The sequence below is a fragment of the Macaca nemestrina genome, chromosome 17 (assembly GCF_043159975.1).
Source record: "Macaca nemestrina isolate mMacNem1 chromosome 17, mMacNem.hap1, whole genome shotgun sequence".
In the NCBI taxonomy this organism is placed as follows: Eukaryota; Metazoa; Chordata; class Mammalia; order Primates; family Cercopithecidae; genus Macaca; species Macaca nemestrina.
In genome coordinates, this window is record NC_092141.1 from 35,837,261 (window position 1) to 35,853,717 (window position 16,457).

A 16,457-nucleotide genomic window follows, 5' to 3' on the forward strand; every position below is an offset into this window, starting at 1 on the left:
GCCATCAAATCAAGTCCTATTTAAAACCCTGTGACTTTTTTTTTTGTCAGAAGACTAATTCAGAGGGGGAAATGCTTAGGGGCTGGGATTTATGTTTTTTAATTTAAAAAGAAAATATGGCGAAGCGTGATGGCTCAACCTGTAATCCCAGCACTTTGGGAGGCTGAGGCAGGCAGATCATCTGAGGTCAGGAGTTTGAGACTAGCCTGACCAACGTGGTGAAACCCCATCTCTACTAAAAATACACGGTGAAACCCCATCTCTATTAAAAATACAAAAAGTTAGCCGGGCATGGTGGCGGGCACCTGTAGTCCGAGCTACTTGGGAGGCTGAAGCAGGAGAATGGCGTGAACCTGGGAGGCGGAGCTTGCAGTGAGCTGAGATTGTGCCACTGCACTCCAGCCTGGGCAACAGAGCGAGACTACATCTCAAAATAAAATTAAATAAATATATAATAAAAATACAAAAATTAGCCAGGCGGTGGGTGCCTGTAATCCCAGCTACTCAGGAGGCATAGGCAGGAGAATTACTTGAACCTGGGAGGCGAAGGTTGCAGTGAGCCAAGATCAGGCCACTGCACTGTGACCTGGGTGACAGACCGAGATTCCATTCCAAAAAAAAAAAAAAAAAATAGCTTTTGGGTTTTTTGTTTTTTGTTTTTGAAGCGGCCTCTCTCTGTTACCCAGGCTGGAGTGCAGTGGTGTGATCTTGGCTCACAACAACCTGTGCCTCCCAGGTTCAAGTGATTCTTGTGGCTCTCAGCCTCTGAAGTAGCTGGGATTACAGGTGTGTGCCACCTCGCCCAGCTAATTTTTGTATTTTTAGTAGAGATGGAGTTTTTCCATCTTCGCCATGCTGGTCTTGAACTCCTGACCTCAGATGATCCACCTGCCTCGGCCTCCCAAAGTGCTGGGATTACAGGCGTGAGCCACCACACCCAACCAAGAAAACAGTTTTAAGTACCATTTTTTAAAGTATAATTTAGGGTACCTACCATATTGAAAAGAAGACTTAAAGTGGCAGTTTTTTAACTCCTAGGATGTCGATATTAAACTTTTGAGATTAACATTTATATAGTGTTTAATTTGCTTGCCTCAAACAGCTGTGTGGCAGCCAGATGCAGTGGCTCATGCCTGCAGTCATACCACTTTGAGAGGCTGAGGTGGAAGGATTGCTTGAGACCAGGAATTTGAGACCAGCCTGGGCAACATAGTGAGACCCTATCTCTACAAAAAAATAATAAAAATATTAGCTAAGCATGGTGACACATGTCTGTAGTCCTAGCTACTTGGGAGGCTGAGGTGGGAGGATCGCTTGAGCCTGGAAGGTTGAGGCTGCAGTAAGCCGTGATCATACCACTACATTCCAGCCTGGGTGTCAGAGCTAGACTTTGCCTTGCAGAGCCAGAATTAGACCCCAGACCTCATCTCCAGTATTTTCAATATACCCACCTGAATTTGGAGTAACTCAATGGGATTAAAACACAAGATTTCTACGGCATAGAGGTTCACACCTATAGTTCCCCCTACTCGGGAGTAGGATGGGATGAGGTGGGATGATTGCTTGAGCCCAGGAGTTTGGGGTCCAGCCTGGGCAACATAAGGAGATTCCGTCTCTAAAAAAAGATTCTGGCCGGGCGCGGTGGCTCACGGCTGTAATCCCAGCACTTTGGGAGGCCGAGACGGGCAGATCACGAGGTCAGGAGATCGAGACCATCCTGGCTAACACGGTGAAACCCCGTCTCTACTAAAAAATACAAAAAACTAGCCAGGCATGGTGGCGGGCGCCTGTAGTCCCAGCTACTCGGGAGGCTGAGGCAGGAGAATGGTGTGAACCCGGGAGGCGGAGCTTGCAGTGAGCTGAGATCCGGCCACTGCACTCCAGCCTGGGTGACAGAGCAAGACTCCATCTCAAAAAAAAAAAAAAAAAAAAAAATTTAAAATCTATCCTACCTGATTGTAAAAGAAATTTGAACATAAAATTAGTCATGGGAGGCCGGGCACAGTGCCTTATGCCTATAATCCTAGCACTTTGGGAGGCCAAGGCGGGTGGATCACTTGTGGTCAGGAGTCTGAGACCAGCCTGGCCAACATGGAGAAACCCTATCTCTACAAAAATACACAAATTAGCTGGGTGTGGTGGCGTGTGCCTGTAGTCCCAGCTACTCGGGAGGCTGAGGCAGGAGAGTTGCTTGAACCCCAGGAGGTGGAGGTTGCAGTGAGCTGAGATCACGCCACTGCACTCCAGCCTGGGCAACAAAGTAAGACTCTGTCTCAAAAAAACAAACAAAAAAAATTAATCAGCTAGCTTCACAGCCCTTATGCCATCACCTACATCACGTGATGTCAGCTGCAGAATCAGGGTCTTCCTGTATGTATCCTGGGCAATTAATAACTTTACCTTTTGCCACCCTATTTTCAGATACTTGTTCTTAACGGATACAGGGAGAGAAAGGCTGCTGAGGGTGTTAGCTCTGTGCAGGCTGTGCAGTGAACTTTAAAGAGTGCCATTTATAGATAAATGTGCATGGCTCCCCTCATGCAGTTGTGCACCCTGCAGCTCTGAAGAGAGATTCCCTGAAACCCCCACCCTTTTGTTAAAATCCTTTACGTTTTGGAGTTCAAAATGAACATTGATTAGTACCATCTCAGACAGTGATTAGGAAAAGGCAAATAACATATGGCATAAAGAGCACTAATTTGAGGCCGGGCGCGGTGGCTCAAGCCTGTAATCCCAGCACTCTGGGAGGCCGAGGCGGGCGGATCACGAGGTCAGGAGATCGAGACCATCCTGGCTAACACGGTGAAACCCCATCTCTACTAAAAAAAAATACAAAAAACTAGCTGGGCGAGGTGGCGGGCGCCTGTAGTCCCAGCTATTCGGGAGGCTGAGGCAGGAGAATGGCGTAAACCCGGGAGGCGGAGCTTGCAGTGAGCTGAGATCCGGCCACTGCACTCCAGCCCGGGCGACAGAGCGAGACTCCGTCTCAAAAAAAAAAAAAAAAAAAAAAAAAAAGAGCACTAATTTGGGTCTGGTCTTAGCCCCATCACTAACTGTGAGATCTTAAAAGTCACATCCTCTCTGACCTTCATTTATAAGAAATAGAAATGCAGATGGTTTTTGACCAAAATTGATTTGAAACCGATAAGCTGTGACATGGTATCAGTGCGTGTGTACATATATGGGGGTGGGGATGGGGAGAGTTTGCCCTCAACTGGGCAACCCAAACCCAACCTATGAGGCTCAAAGGTGCTGCTCTTCCAGGCCCTTCCCAACTTTGCAGTGCAATTAACAGCTGGAACTTCTTAGCCTTATAAGATGTTGATCAGAGAATAAAGATTGTGATTTGAAAGCAGATGCCACTTCATCATGGAGGTCTTTGAGCTCTGGCTGAGGAATTAAATAGAGTCTTGGAGAATGGGATCCGTATGCTACTAACTATCTCATTATATCCTAACAGACCTTATAAATTAAGGCCTATACACATTCCCAGTCTTTTCATATGGAACAACTCATAAAATAACTTTCTCAGGGTCACTTAAGTCATCGATGAAGTAGAAACTGGAACCCACATCTCCAAACTATTACTTCAGTATCCTATCAACACACAAACACCATTTGTCCACTGAATAATGTATTTGTTGTAGGTACCATCAATTATCAGGGAATTGTACGCCTGCTGGGAAATTATTAGCCCAGAACAGGAGGCCTGGTTACTGATTAAACAGAGATGCTACTGGTTAGTGTTAGGCCACACGAGGCTAGATCTACAAAAGTGAGGCAACAACCAGTGGATACAGAATGTGCAGTGAGGCTCTGCTAAACACCACAGCAGGCAAGCATGGCTTAGTACACAGAGGACTTCAGAAGATAAACAGCACATATTTGTTTCTGGAGATTTAAAAAATAGTAACATTCCAGTGTTACAGGGAGACTGATTTACTATTCAGAGACAAATAAGTTGGAGAGAAATGTTTTGTTCAATCATACTAAATACTAAGGCAAGGTATTGCATTATTACAAGGAAAGACTACAGGGACTGGAGACTTCCTTTTGATGCATGAGTATCTTATTGTTTCAATTAAGTATCATTTTACCTTCAAAACTTTAGCTCTGCGCAATTGTGACTAGAGCATAATCATTGTATATCTTAAAAATATATTCTGAGGCCAAGTGTAGTAGCTCACGCCTATAATCTCAAGTTTTTGGGGGGCTGAGGTGAGCAGATCCCTTGAACATAGGAGTTCAGTTGAAGACCAGCCTGAGTAACATAGTAACAAACCCTATTTATACAAAAAATACAAAAATTAGGCAGGCATGGTGGTGTGTGCCTGTAGTCCCAGCTACTTAGGAGTCTGAGGTAGGAGGATCACCTGAGCTCGGGAGGTCGAGGCTGCAGTAAACCATGATCACCCTACTGGGCACTCCAGCCTGGGTGACAGAGCAAGACCCTTTCTCTAAACAAAATAAAACACTCTGGCAGGAATGGTGGCTTATGCCTGTAGTACCATCACTTTATGAGGCTGAGGTGGGAGGATCACTTGAGCTCAGGAAGTTGAGGATGCAGTGAGCCAAGATTGCACCACTGCACTCTAGCCAAGGTGACAGAGCAAGACCTTAAACAAGCAAACAAAAGCCACAGACACACACACTCACTCTGGTCACTATAGCAGGGCATTAAAATTTATGTTATCTCTCAACTCCCAGGATCCTGGTCAGGTCTGTGGTTTTCTGATCCTTGAGTCCAGAAACCCACCTTAAGTTGTTACACACACTAAGATCATTAGCATTATTTATTTTAATTCACAGACCTTAGAGGAGAAGAAACTGGATATCTGATCTAGTTCATCCTCATTTCTTGCCACATGTTCTCTCCATGATATGTGCCAAGGGGCAGTCTAGCTTGAATATCCCACTGATGATGGAATTATCATGGGAATCATGGGATAATAATCATGGGATTATCAGTGGGAATATCCCACTGACGATGAAGGAAACTTACTGTTTCCTGGGGCATTCATTTCGTCTCTGAGTACTTGGACACTCCCTATATACAACTTCTCAAGCCTTCCTGAATGCAATCTTATATCTGCAAATTGTGATAATGAGTCAAAGCAATTTCTGGTGTCATCCTTTGTGGCTTGACTGAAAAATCACAAATACTCCTTTTATTGGCATTGTTACCAAGTTCTACCAGAGTGGCCAAGTGTATCAGCTTGTTTAAGCAGGAAGAGGAATTCATGCTAAAGTTCATCTCTAAAGGAAGATACCTCGGCATTCATTACTAACGGTGACGGATTGAGAAAGGATCTTGTGGTTTGGGATGGAAGATGAATACAGAAGAGTTTCTGACTCTAGGTGGTTCTGAGGTTATGTATAAAGTCAAGGTGACACTTCCTTGTTTTGAGACCTTTTCTCTTTTCTTTTTTTGAGACAGGGTCTTGCTCTGTTGCCCAGGCTGGAGTGCAGTGGCATGTTTACAGCTCACTGCAGCCTTAACTTCCTAGGCTCAAGTGATTCTCCCACCTCAGCCTCTCTAGTAGCTGGGCATACAGGCATGCGCCACCATACACGGCTAATTTTTGTATTTTTTGTAGAGACAAGTTTTCACCATGTTGCCCAGGCAGGCTGGTCTCAAACTCCTGGACTCAAGCTATCCATCTGCCTCAGTCTCCCAAAGTGCTAGGATTACAGGTGTGAGCCACCATGTCTGGCCAAGGCCCCCTCCCCTCCCCTTTCCTTCTTTTTTTTTCTTTTTCTTTTCTTCTTCTTCTTCTTTTTTTTTTTTTTTGAGATGGAGTTTTGCTCTTCTTGCCCAGGCTGGAGTACAATGGTGCAATCTCAGCTCACTGAAACCTCCACCTCCCAGGTTCAAACAATTCTCCTGCCTCAGCCTCCCAAGTAGCTGGATTTACAGGCATGCGCCACCATGCATGGCTAATTTTGTATTTTTAGTACAGACGGGGTTTTCTCTATGTTGCTCAGGCTGGTCTCGAACTCCCGACCTCAGGTGATCTGCCTGCCTCGGCCTCCCAAAGTGCTGAGATTAGAGGTGTGAGCCACCGCACCCGGCCAAGGCCTCTTTTCATCAGTATCCAAGTCTTAGGATATTGTCACTCAAAACAGAGATGATGGCTTCTCAGAGAATTTAGTGCTGTGTTTTTCAACTGTCGTCTCCAGCCAAGCCACCCTGGAAATCTATATATAAATACATAAAATACTAAATTATGAGAATTAAGTTATAGCTTAGCACAATCTTGGTATCAGAGATGAGAACTTAGAACTCACAGAAACTTTCAGAAGCAGTTGTCTGCTTTCCGCATTCTGATCCATGGCTAGAGACAGAGGACTCAATTGCCACTTCTGAATTAATGCCTCCCTTTAGTCATTGGCTTTTTGTTTTATTATTTTCATTATTATTTTGAGACAGGGCTTTGTTGTCCAAGATGGAGTGCAGTGGCGCAGTCTTGGTTCACTGCAGCCTCTGCTTCCCAGGCTCATGCGATTCTCTCACCTCAATCTCCCAAGTAGCTGGGACCACAGTCATATGCCACCACACCCAGCTAATCTTGTATTTTTTGTAAAGATGGGGTTTCACCATGTTGGCTAGGCTGGTCCTGAACTCCTGGACTCAAATGATCTGCATGCCTCGGCCTCCCACAGTGCTGGGATTACTGCACTTTGCAGTGAGCCACTGCACCTGGCTCGTTTCCTTATTTGTATTAATTTTTTAACCTTACCATTTGAAGATGTTGGTAAATAACGGACACCAAAAAGGAGGCAAGCAAATAATGAGGCCTGAAGATCACTGAAGACCCACCACCTGCAAAGTCCACCTCAGTGGTACTTCTTAGATGTTTGGGAGGGGCTCACTGAAGTCTCGACCTCCAGGGCTGAAGCAGTGCTACCACCTCAGTCTCCTAAGTGGCTGGGACTACAGGGTGCACCATTATGCCTAGCTAATTGAATTTTTTGTAGAGATGGGGTCTTGCTATGTTGGCTAGACTGGTCTCAATCTCTTGGCCTCAAGTGATCGTCCCACCTCAGTCTCTCAAAGTGCTGGTACTGCAGGTGTGAGTCACTGTGCCCCGCCTATTGGTTGGTTTTGTTGTTTGTTTCTTGCTTCCTCAAACTCATAACTTGCCATTTTGTTCAAGGGCCACCCGTTCGTAGAACAGTGTGCCTGGGGCTCCTCCAGCTGGCTTCACACAATTAGCTATTTACCAAAGCAGAATTCACCTGTGTGATTCTTTTTTTTTTTTTTTTTTTTTTTTTTTGAGACGGAGTCTGGCTCTGTCGCCCAGGCTGGAGTGCAGTGGCGCGATCTCGGCTCACTGCAAGCTCCGCCTCCCGGGTTCACGCCATTCTCCTGCCTCAGCCTCCCGAGTAGCTGGGACTACAGGCGCCCACAACCGCGCCCAGCTAATTTTTTGTATTTTTAGTAGAGACGGGGTTTCACCATGGTCTCGATCTCCTGACCTTGTGATCCGCCCGCCTCGGCCTCCCAAAGTGCTGGGATTACAGGCGTGAGCCACCGCGCCCGGCCTCACCTGTGTGATTCTTGAATCATTAGGCTAAAGGACAGGGTTATCCAAACTTTCCTGCTTGAACAGAAACTACACTTTCTCAGCAAAACAACAAACAAACAAACAAACAAACAAACAAAACAGGCATTTCAGCCCTAGTCTTCAAGTAGTAATGGGAAAATGAGAGAATGTTCTTGGGATATGCAGTGGGTGCATCTAGCACAAGAGCCATGGAAGAGGAATACTTTAGGTTTCAGGTCACTGGAGTTCAGGGTTCAAAGGAATTAATGGAACCTCAACTGGGGCTGATTCTGCCATTCTTCACACTGTAACTACAAAGTTTATACATTTCTCTCCCTGGAAAACTTTTTTTCCTATCAAAAGGGAAAGGAAAACCAACCCTATTTATCCAAAAGCTATTCTCCTGAAGAACCAGAGTCCTGCGATATCTGGATAGTTTCTAGAGAAACGATGCAGATTTTCACCCTTACGGACTCTTTAAGCTTTAGGGTTTAAAAACCACTAGGCTGCTTCCCATTTTGCAGGGCAACTGGGACTGCAAGACCCTAATTAACTGAAATCCCTACTGTTCCAGATGTGGAGGGCAGCTGGTGGTAGGGGATGGCCAGATGGCAGTAAATATCCCTCACCAAGCCTTACACCAAGGCTGTTGTTCACAAGCAGTAGAACAGCTTCTGTAATTTCAGTTCCTTTTTATTTATCCTGCTTAGAAATGGCAAAAGAAAGTCAGATGAGGAATGTGGAGGAGGAGAAACAAGAAGTGTTTTTTTTCTTTTTTGAGACGGAGTCTCACTCAGTTGCCCAGGCTGGAGTGCAGTGGCGTGATCTCGGTTCACTGCAAGCTCCGCCTCCCAGGTTCACGCCTGAGCCTCCTGAGTAGCTGGGACTACAGGCGCCCACCGCCACGCCCGGCTAATTTTTTGCATTTTTAGTAGAGACAGGGTTTCACCGTGTTAGCCAGGATGGTATCGATCTCCTGACCTCGTGATCCACCTGCCTCGGCCTCCCAAAGTGCTGGGATTACAGGCATGAGCCACCGTGCCTGGCCCTTTTTTTCTTTTTTTTTGAGATGGAGTCTCACTCTGTCACCCAGGCTGGAGTGCAGTGGTGCGATCTCGGCTCACTGCAAGCTCTGCCTCCCAGGTTCACACCATTCTCCTGCCTCAGCCTCCTGAGTAGCTGGGATTACAGGTGCCCACCACCACGCCCAGCTAATTTTTTGTATTTTTAGTAGAGATAGGGTTTCACCGTGTTAGCCAGGATGGTCTCGATCTCCTGACCTTGTGATCCACCCACCTCGGCCTCCCAAAGTGCTGGGATTACAGCCGTGAGCCACCGCGCCCGGCCAGGAGGGAGATAATTTTTCACAACAGGATAATGTGCCTTAGACAATCGAGTGTTGTCTACATTTCAGTGCAGATTCTTGGAGTTATTTCAAAGTTTCTTCTGATTTGATCTAGAAGAACAAGGCTGGGGCAAGATTATCCAAACCTGAAATCATGGCCTCAGGAATACCTTTATGCCAAGTCTTGGGATGTGGGTTTTGGTATAAGCAGCTCTCTTCTTTACAACTGCTTTGCTGTTTGTGAGGTCAGAACAGGAGCCCTCTTTCTCAATGACGATTAAAATAAAACTTCAGGGTAAAGTTTTTGAATCTTAGCAACACATGGAAACATATGTCCTGTTGCCAAAAAAATTTTAATTGCCTAATCCAAACCAGAATATTTAGATCAACTTGTATACTGTATCTTATCTCTGATGTACTATCTCTAGTCCTCAGCATTATTCTTCATAAAACCAAATACCCACTTAGTTGCTGAGTGGCCAGATCTAAGAGGAAGCTTTTCTGCCTTTAAAGGGATGGCCTTTTGAATAACTGAGCAGACAAAACATTGTAATGTGAAATATTTGTAAATCACTGGTCAGCTCTAGTCAACCTCTTGGTGCTTTTGTTTCCTCTGGTCCCAGATGTGTCTCCTGGCTCTGGGAAGGGAGAGGCCAGTACTGTAGCATCAGAAAAGGGAGCAACTAACTAGAAAACACCTAAGTTATGAGGTTTGTACTTTTCCTGATTTAGAGAAAGTCCACATCTCAGGAGATAAACAGCTCTGGCTGCAGCTCTCTGGAGTAATCCCCTGAAATGGTGCCAGAGGGAGCATGTAGGGTAGCCAAGATTCTGACTCCTTGAATCATGGTCTAGCAAAGCCCTCAGACCCTGCATGAGAGCGCTTCCTATTTGTAAAATACCCTTGGGATCTCTTCAGTGAGGCTTGGGGGCCAGGTCAGCCCCATTCCCAGCTGGGACTTGCAGAGCTCCTCTGAGAGACTGGACCTTCACATTCCTTGAGATGGACATTCACATTCTCTAACTGCTGGGCCCTCACCAGCCAGCCCCACTGCCTCTGCCGCCCTTCTCACACACAAGCCTGCTGCCGCAGGTGCCAGAGCATTCGGTCAAAGCAGGGCGCCACAACCACAGAGCAAATGAGGGAAGTGGGGCCGAGACACAAACATCCTGTCCTAATGACATCAAGTGGCTCCAGCTTGAGAATCGGGGTCACTGCCCTATGACATACACAAACGTCTCATCCCTCTAGTCACTGCCAGTAAGAGGGCACTTTCTCCTGTGTCCATGGGTTGAAAAAGTGCCATCCTTTGGCTTGTGATGTCAGTGATAGGAGACAGTGACTGGAACACTCCGCTGCTGACCGAATGAGTAGGGATATGCTGAGCAGAGGCCAGGCAGGAGATCTGCTGAGGATGAAGTGAGCGCAGGCTCGCAGGGCATTCCATCTCCTTCAAGGCACCAGTTTAAGAGAGAGGGACTGAATGAGGAGCACAGAGCCGGAGCTCCCTCCGTTCAGTCCACCCCATCTTTCCAGGACTCTCCCTTGCCCAGCTCTGTTTTTCTTTGCAGGACTTGGGGTTTCTTGGGCCAGGTCTCTCATCTTGTGTATGATCGCTTCCAGCTAAAGATCTCCTCCAGGTTGGAAGAGGAAGCGACCTCTCGCCTCTGCAAGGCTCCCCCGCGACGACGGCCCCCAAGGAAGGAAGCTCTGTGCCTGCTCAGCCCTTTCATCCTCTCCTCCATTCGGAAGAACTCAATCAAGGCCCGGAAGGACTCCAGGATGACCTCGTGGCTCCAGGCTGGCAAGGGCTCCTGGCGCAGGAAGCCACAGTGGCCTCCGTGGCGGCTGAGCAGGAGGAAGAAGTAGGGGTTGCTGTGGAAGAGTTCAGTGGTCAGAGTGTGGTCTGGGGGTCCACACACGGGGTCGTCAGCACTGCAGATACATAGCACAGGCACGGCTGCCTCGTCCACATCCCGGAGGGGGTCGTTGCGGTCCCAGTAGGTATCCCAGCTGATGGGGAAGCTTTTGGTGTGGCAGAAGAGAGCCTCCTCAAACTCTCGAAGGGAACGGCTCCTGAACAGTCTGCTGGTGTCCACAGTGTCCTCCAGGGCTGTGGCATACCTGGCAGCGAGTTGTTGGGTGGGGAAGGTGGGAAAGAGAGGGAAGAATGAGAACATCAGGTGACAGCAGATGAGATAGAGAGACAGCACGCATTCCAGATCTGGCCACAGAAGCTTTCTTTGGCCATTTAGGGCTTTGAAAAAATTTCATTTCATGGCCATCATTTAAAACCAGATGAGGCTGGTTGCGGTGGCTCACACCTGTAATCCAAGCACTTTGGGAGGCCAAGGTGGGTGGATTGCTTGAGTCCAGGAGTTTGAGAACAGCCTGGGCAACATGGCGAAAACCCATCTCTAAAAAAAAAGAAAAAAAAAGCCTGTTATGGTGGCTCAAGCCTATGGTCCCAGCTACTCAGGAGGCTGAGGTGGGAGGACTACTTGAGCCTGGGAGGTCAAGGCTGCAGTGAGCTATGACTGTACCATTGCATTCCAGGCTGGGTGACACAGACCCTGTTTAAAAAAATAAACAAAATAAAATAAAATAAAATAAAATAAAATAATAAAATCAGCCAGGCACGGTGGCTCACGCCTGCAATTCCAGTACTTTGGGAGGCTGAGGTGGGTGGATCACAATGTCAAGAGATCGAGACCATCCTGGCCAACATGGTGAAACCCCAGCTCTACTAAAAATACAAAAATTAGCTGGGTGTGGTGGTGCACACCTGTAGTCCCAGGTACTCGGGTGGCTGAGGCAGGAGAATCGCTTGAACCCGGGAGGCAGAGGTTGCAGTGAGCCAAGATCATGCCACTGCATTCCAGCCTGGTGACAGTGAGACTCTGTCTCAATAAATAAATAAATAAATAAAGTAATAAAATTAGAAGATTTCACATAAAATGCAGGTGTCTGTCTTCTCTAGGGAAGTGGGAAGATCCAGCCACATGGGTGGGCATTTCTCAGCACAACAATGGGTTCCTCCTCCCTCCTTCTTATGTGAAGACGGTGCCCACTAGGCCTGTCATTCACAGCATCACTGCACCTGCCGATGTGCCCTAGGGGCAGCATTTGACTTCACAGCTGCTGACAGTTCTCCTCCTAACCGCAAATTCTGGCCCTCTGTAGAGAACTTGCTATGAACTGTAACCTCCTGAACTGCTCCTAGAAGAACTTGTTGGCTCAGAGTATCCAAACCAGCAGGTGACACGTCTGCTAATCATTCATATTTGACTTTAGGTTGCATTCATTGTTTTTATTTTTTTATTTTATTTAATTTATTTATTTATTTATTTATTTATTTTATTTTATTTTTTTTTTTTGAGACGGAGTCTCACGCTGTTGCCCAGGCTGGAGTGCAGTGGCGCGATCTCGGCTCACTGCAAGCTCCGCCTCCTGGGTTCACGCCATTCTCCTGCCTCAGCCTCCTGAGTAGCTAGGACTACAGGCGCCCGCCACCGCGCCCGGCTAAGTTTTTGTATTTTTAGTAGAGACGGGGTTTCACTGTGGTCTCGATCTCCTGACCTTGTGATCCGCCCGCCTCGGCCTCCCAAAGTGCTGGGATTACAGGCTTGAGCCACCTCGCCCGGCCTATTTATTTTTTTTGAGACGGAGTCTTTCTCTGTCGCCCAGGCTGGAGTGGAGTGGCGCGATCTCCGCTCACTGCAAGCTCCGCCTCCCGGGTTCACGCCATTCTCCTGCCTCAGCCTCCCGAGTAACTGGGACTACAGGTGCCCGCCAGCTCGCCCGGCTAGGTTTTTTTTGTATTTTTTAGTAGAGACGGGGTTTCACCGTGTTAGCCAGGATGGTCTCGATCTTCTGACCTCGTGATCCGCCCGTCTCGGCCTCCCAAAGTGCTGGGATTACAGGCTTGAGCCACCGCGCGGGGCCTATTTTTGTTTTTTTAAACTAACATCCTGTCCTGGTAATGTCACATGAGTGTGATGTTGATCAGGTATAACTGGGGTAGATATTCCTACAGAGTGTGCTGCCTGGCAGAGGAAGCAATTGAGTCTGTAATTTACTGGGTGGATTCCTAAATGGGGGCCTCAGAGCAACTGCTTTGGGTAACAGAGAACATCTATGCTGTTTCTAGCCCCCTGGAGAGGGTTTGGCATTCTGACAAGGAGGCCAGGATGGGCAGCTCCGTCTTTTGAGTAGCTCAATCCAGCCTCAGTTGAAATTAGATGTTCATCTCTGACCAGGCACAGTGGCTCACACCTGTAATCCCAGCACTTTGGGAGGCCAAGGCAGGTGGATTCCCTGAGTCCAGACATTCAAGACCAACCTGGACAACATGGCACAATCCCATCTTTACAAAAAATACAAAAATTAACCGAGCATGGTGGCATGTGCCTGTAGTCTTAGCTACTCGGGAAGCTGAGGTGGGGGTCTGACCCCCACACCCCAAGTCTTTCTGCTACACCACACTGTTGCCATAATGACTTCGACCTCATTCTGCCCTCTCCTAAGAAAGCCAGAGTGCAGGCTGGGAATGTCACCTGAGTCCAGGAACTCAAGGCTGCAATGAGTGGTGATCCCGCCACTGCACTCCAGCCTGGGTGACAGAGTAAGATCTTGCCTCAAAAAACAAACAAACAAAGAGCTGGGCACGGTGGCTCACACCTGTAATCCTGGCACTTTGAAAGCTGGGGCAGGCGGATCACTTGAGGTTAGGGGTTCCAGACCAGCCTGGCCAACGTGGAGAAACCCCACCTCTACCAAAATATATATTAAAAATTAGCTGGGCTTGGTGGTGCACGCCTGTAGTCCCCAGGTACTTGGGAGGCTAAGGCAGGAGAATAGCTTGCACCCAGAAGGCGGAGGATACAGTGAGCCTAGATCATGTCACTACACTTCAGCCTGGGTGACAGAGTGAGACTCTGTCTCAAAATAAATAAATAAATAAAATAAATAATTTTAATAAATGTCTGTGTGTGTGTGTGTGTGTGTGTGTGTCTGTGTGTGTATATACATATATATATATATTTTTGAGACAGGGTGTAGCTCTGTCACCCAGGCTGGAGTGTTGTGGCCTGACCAAGGCTCTCTGCAGCCTCGAACTTCTGGGCTTGGGTGATCCTCCCATCTCCACCTCCTGAGTAGCTGGGACCACAGATGCATGCCACCACACCCAGCTAATCAAAAAAAGAAATTTTTGTAGAGACTGGTTTCCCTATGTTGCCCAAGTTAGTCTCAAACTCTTGGGCTCAAGTGATCCTCCTGCCTTGGCCTCTCAAAGTGCTGGTATTAAGGCGGGAGCCACTGCACCTGGCCTCAAATGCTACCATATTTCTGATTCTTGTCACCTCCAGGCTTAGAGACTGTAAGTAAACATTCTGGGCAGATAATCGTTTGCAGTGGCTTCCGGAGTGCTCTTTGCTGAGTTGTCAAGCTGCAGGCTAAGTGGTAAATGTCAGGTATCTCTGCTGTCGTGGGCCAGGTGCTCAAATTGCTAGGATACAGCCGGGGGTGCTGAGATGAGGCAAGGAGCCGGGGCAGGAGTCCCTGCTCTAGCACAGTAATACCGATGACCTTTAAACCCGCTTCCCTAGTTCTGTCTAGATTACAGGATTTGGAAGGCTTTGGAAGATGCGTTCAGAGAACTTTGCCCAAACTAGCCCACGCCTGTTTGTTCCAATGCTATGCATAGCTGTTTCTGTTTCTTAGCCAGCTCAGGCCCTCTATTCCTTCCATTCTGGTCTGCGGCCTCCGTTACCCACCTGCTGAGGGCGATCTTCTGGTGGATCAGAAAGCCCCGCTCGTAGGGCCAGGGTAGGCCAGTCTCGAACCACTCGCGGCAGCGCAGCACGGGTGAGATGCAGGCAGCGCCTGTCACGTAGCTGGAGGAGCCGCACTCGCCCAGGTAGGACAGTAGCAGCCCCGAGCCCGAGCCTTCACTCACCGCGAACAGCGGCGCCGCCGGGTGTCGGAAGCGGATGTATGTGACCGCCTCCTTGAGGTCGGACGGGTCCCCGAAAGGCTGCAGCCGGGGGCTGACCAGTGGGCAGCCGTGGTGGCCGCGACGATGGAAGATGACCGGGTAGTAGCCGCGCTCCAGGGCGAGCAAGCAGAGGCCCAGCACGTTGCGGGTGAGGCGACCCCACGCATTGGGGATCACCAGAAGCACCGCAGGAAGGCCCCCGGCGCTGGTGATCCGGCGGCCCCTAACACAAGGTCCCACCACCCAGTCCAGGGCCACCAGCCCATCGTCCGCCAACTGCAGGTACTCCCGGGCCAGCTCAGGCCCAGGCGCCACGGGCAGGACGAAGTGGCAGAGGGTCTGCAGGTGGGGCCCGGAGAGCCAGGAGCGCGGGCCGGGCTCCAGCGCCGCCGAGCGCCGCAGCGCGCGCAGCAGGCACTGGGCCAGGGCCGACGGCTTGCAGACAAGGCTGCACCCGCCCGGCAGTGGCTCGCTCCTGTCGCTGAACTGGTCCCCGGGGGCTCCGCCGTCCGCCTCCTCGTCGTCTCGGTCTTGGGCCCCCGGCAGGGTCCCCTCTCCGACGGCGCGCCCCCAGGGTCCCCGGAGCCGCGGGCTGAGCAGGCGGAGCAGGGCGAGCACGGCCAAGATGAGCGCGAGGGCGGCGCCCCACGGCGGCATGGCGAAGCCAGAGAGCCCCGGCGGGCGGCGGGCGGCGGGCGGCGGGCGGCGGGCGGCGGGCGGCGGGCGGCGGGCGGCAGGGCCGTCTACTCCACGAGCTCCGCGCTTTGCCCGCGGCTCCACCCGCCGGCGGCGGCTGCCCAGGGCCCTCCCGCGCGGGCGCGCTCTGGATTGGCCGTGGCCCGGCAGAGGCAGCCAGTTCGGGCCCGGCTGCCCTCGCCCGGCCCCCACCTCTGCCCGGGCCCTTTGTACAGCAATTGCAACAAGTGGGAGCAGAGGGTGAGAGGAGCCGCTGCCACCAGGGAGGGAGGGCGCGCCGGCAGCCTGAAGGGAGTGGGGAGGGCACGAGCCGGGGAGAGCGGTGTTGGCCATAGAAACGTGGGAGGACTGGAGGCCGAGGCCTGGGGACCCGACTGCCATCAGGGTCTTCTGCCAGACCCTGTGCGCTGCGCCCTCAGAGGCCGATGAAGAGAAGCAGAAGGGAGAGGTGAGTAAGTCGCAGCTCCGGGCGCCGGCTCCCGGGCCCCCGTGGGGCGGCGGCTGCGCGCTCTGCCCTCAACCGGCCCCGCTCTCCCCAGCCCAGCCACGCAGCCCCGCAATAACTTGGCTGGGCGGGATCCCGCACCGGGCCAGCGAGGGCGGGCGCGGCGTCCGAGCCGCTGGCGGGAGGCTGCTGCTTCCCTGCCTGCATCAGTGCGGGCCCCGCGGACTCCTGGCCCCCGTCCCGGAGAGCTCGGGGCTCCACGTAAAGGAAATCTTCAGCCCGGGAGGGGCTTTCCCAGAAGGAGCAGCCCCACGCCTCCGAGAGTCAGTCGGAGAAAAGGACACACTCAGGCGCCCTGCGACAGGGATGCCCGTCCGACCTACAAGGAACGCCTCGTAAACCGGGGTGCATGGAAGACCAAGGAA

The 16,457-nt window shown here is 50.2% G+C and overlaps 1 protein-coding gene across 1 annotated transcript; it reads right to left on the bottom strand.

The window, feature by feature from the left end:
- Positions 1 to 7,309: 7,309 nt before the first annotated feature.
- LOC105476676 (abhydrolase domain containing 15) lies at positions 7,310 to 15,563 on the bottom strand. Its single transcript, XM_011732818.3, has 2 exons — positions 14,671 to 15,563; positions 7,310 to 11,017 (listed from the first exon to the last, which is right to left on the bottom strand). Exons 1-2 carry the CDS (start codon positions 15,546 to 15,548, stop codon positions 10,492 to 10,494), a joined length of 1,404 nt encoding a protein of 467 aa, XP_011731120.3. The 5' UTR covers positions 15,549 to 15,563; the 3' UTR covers positions 7,310 to 10,491.
- Between the last annotated feature and the right edge of the window lie 894 nt (positions 15,564 to 16,457).

Coding starts and splice junctions, on each gene's coding strand:
- LOC105476676 (XM_011732818.3), bottom strand. CDS start 15,548: ATGCCGCCGTGGGGCGCCGCCCTCGCGCTCATCTTGGCCGTGCTCGCC. Junction 11,018..14,670: donor CAGAAGATCGCCCTCAGCAG/GTGGGTAACGGA, acceptor ACTCGCTGCCAG/GTATGCCACAGCCCTGGAGG.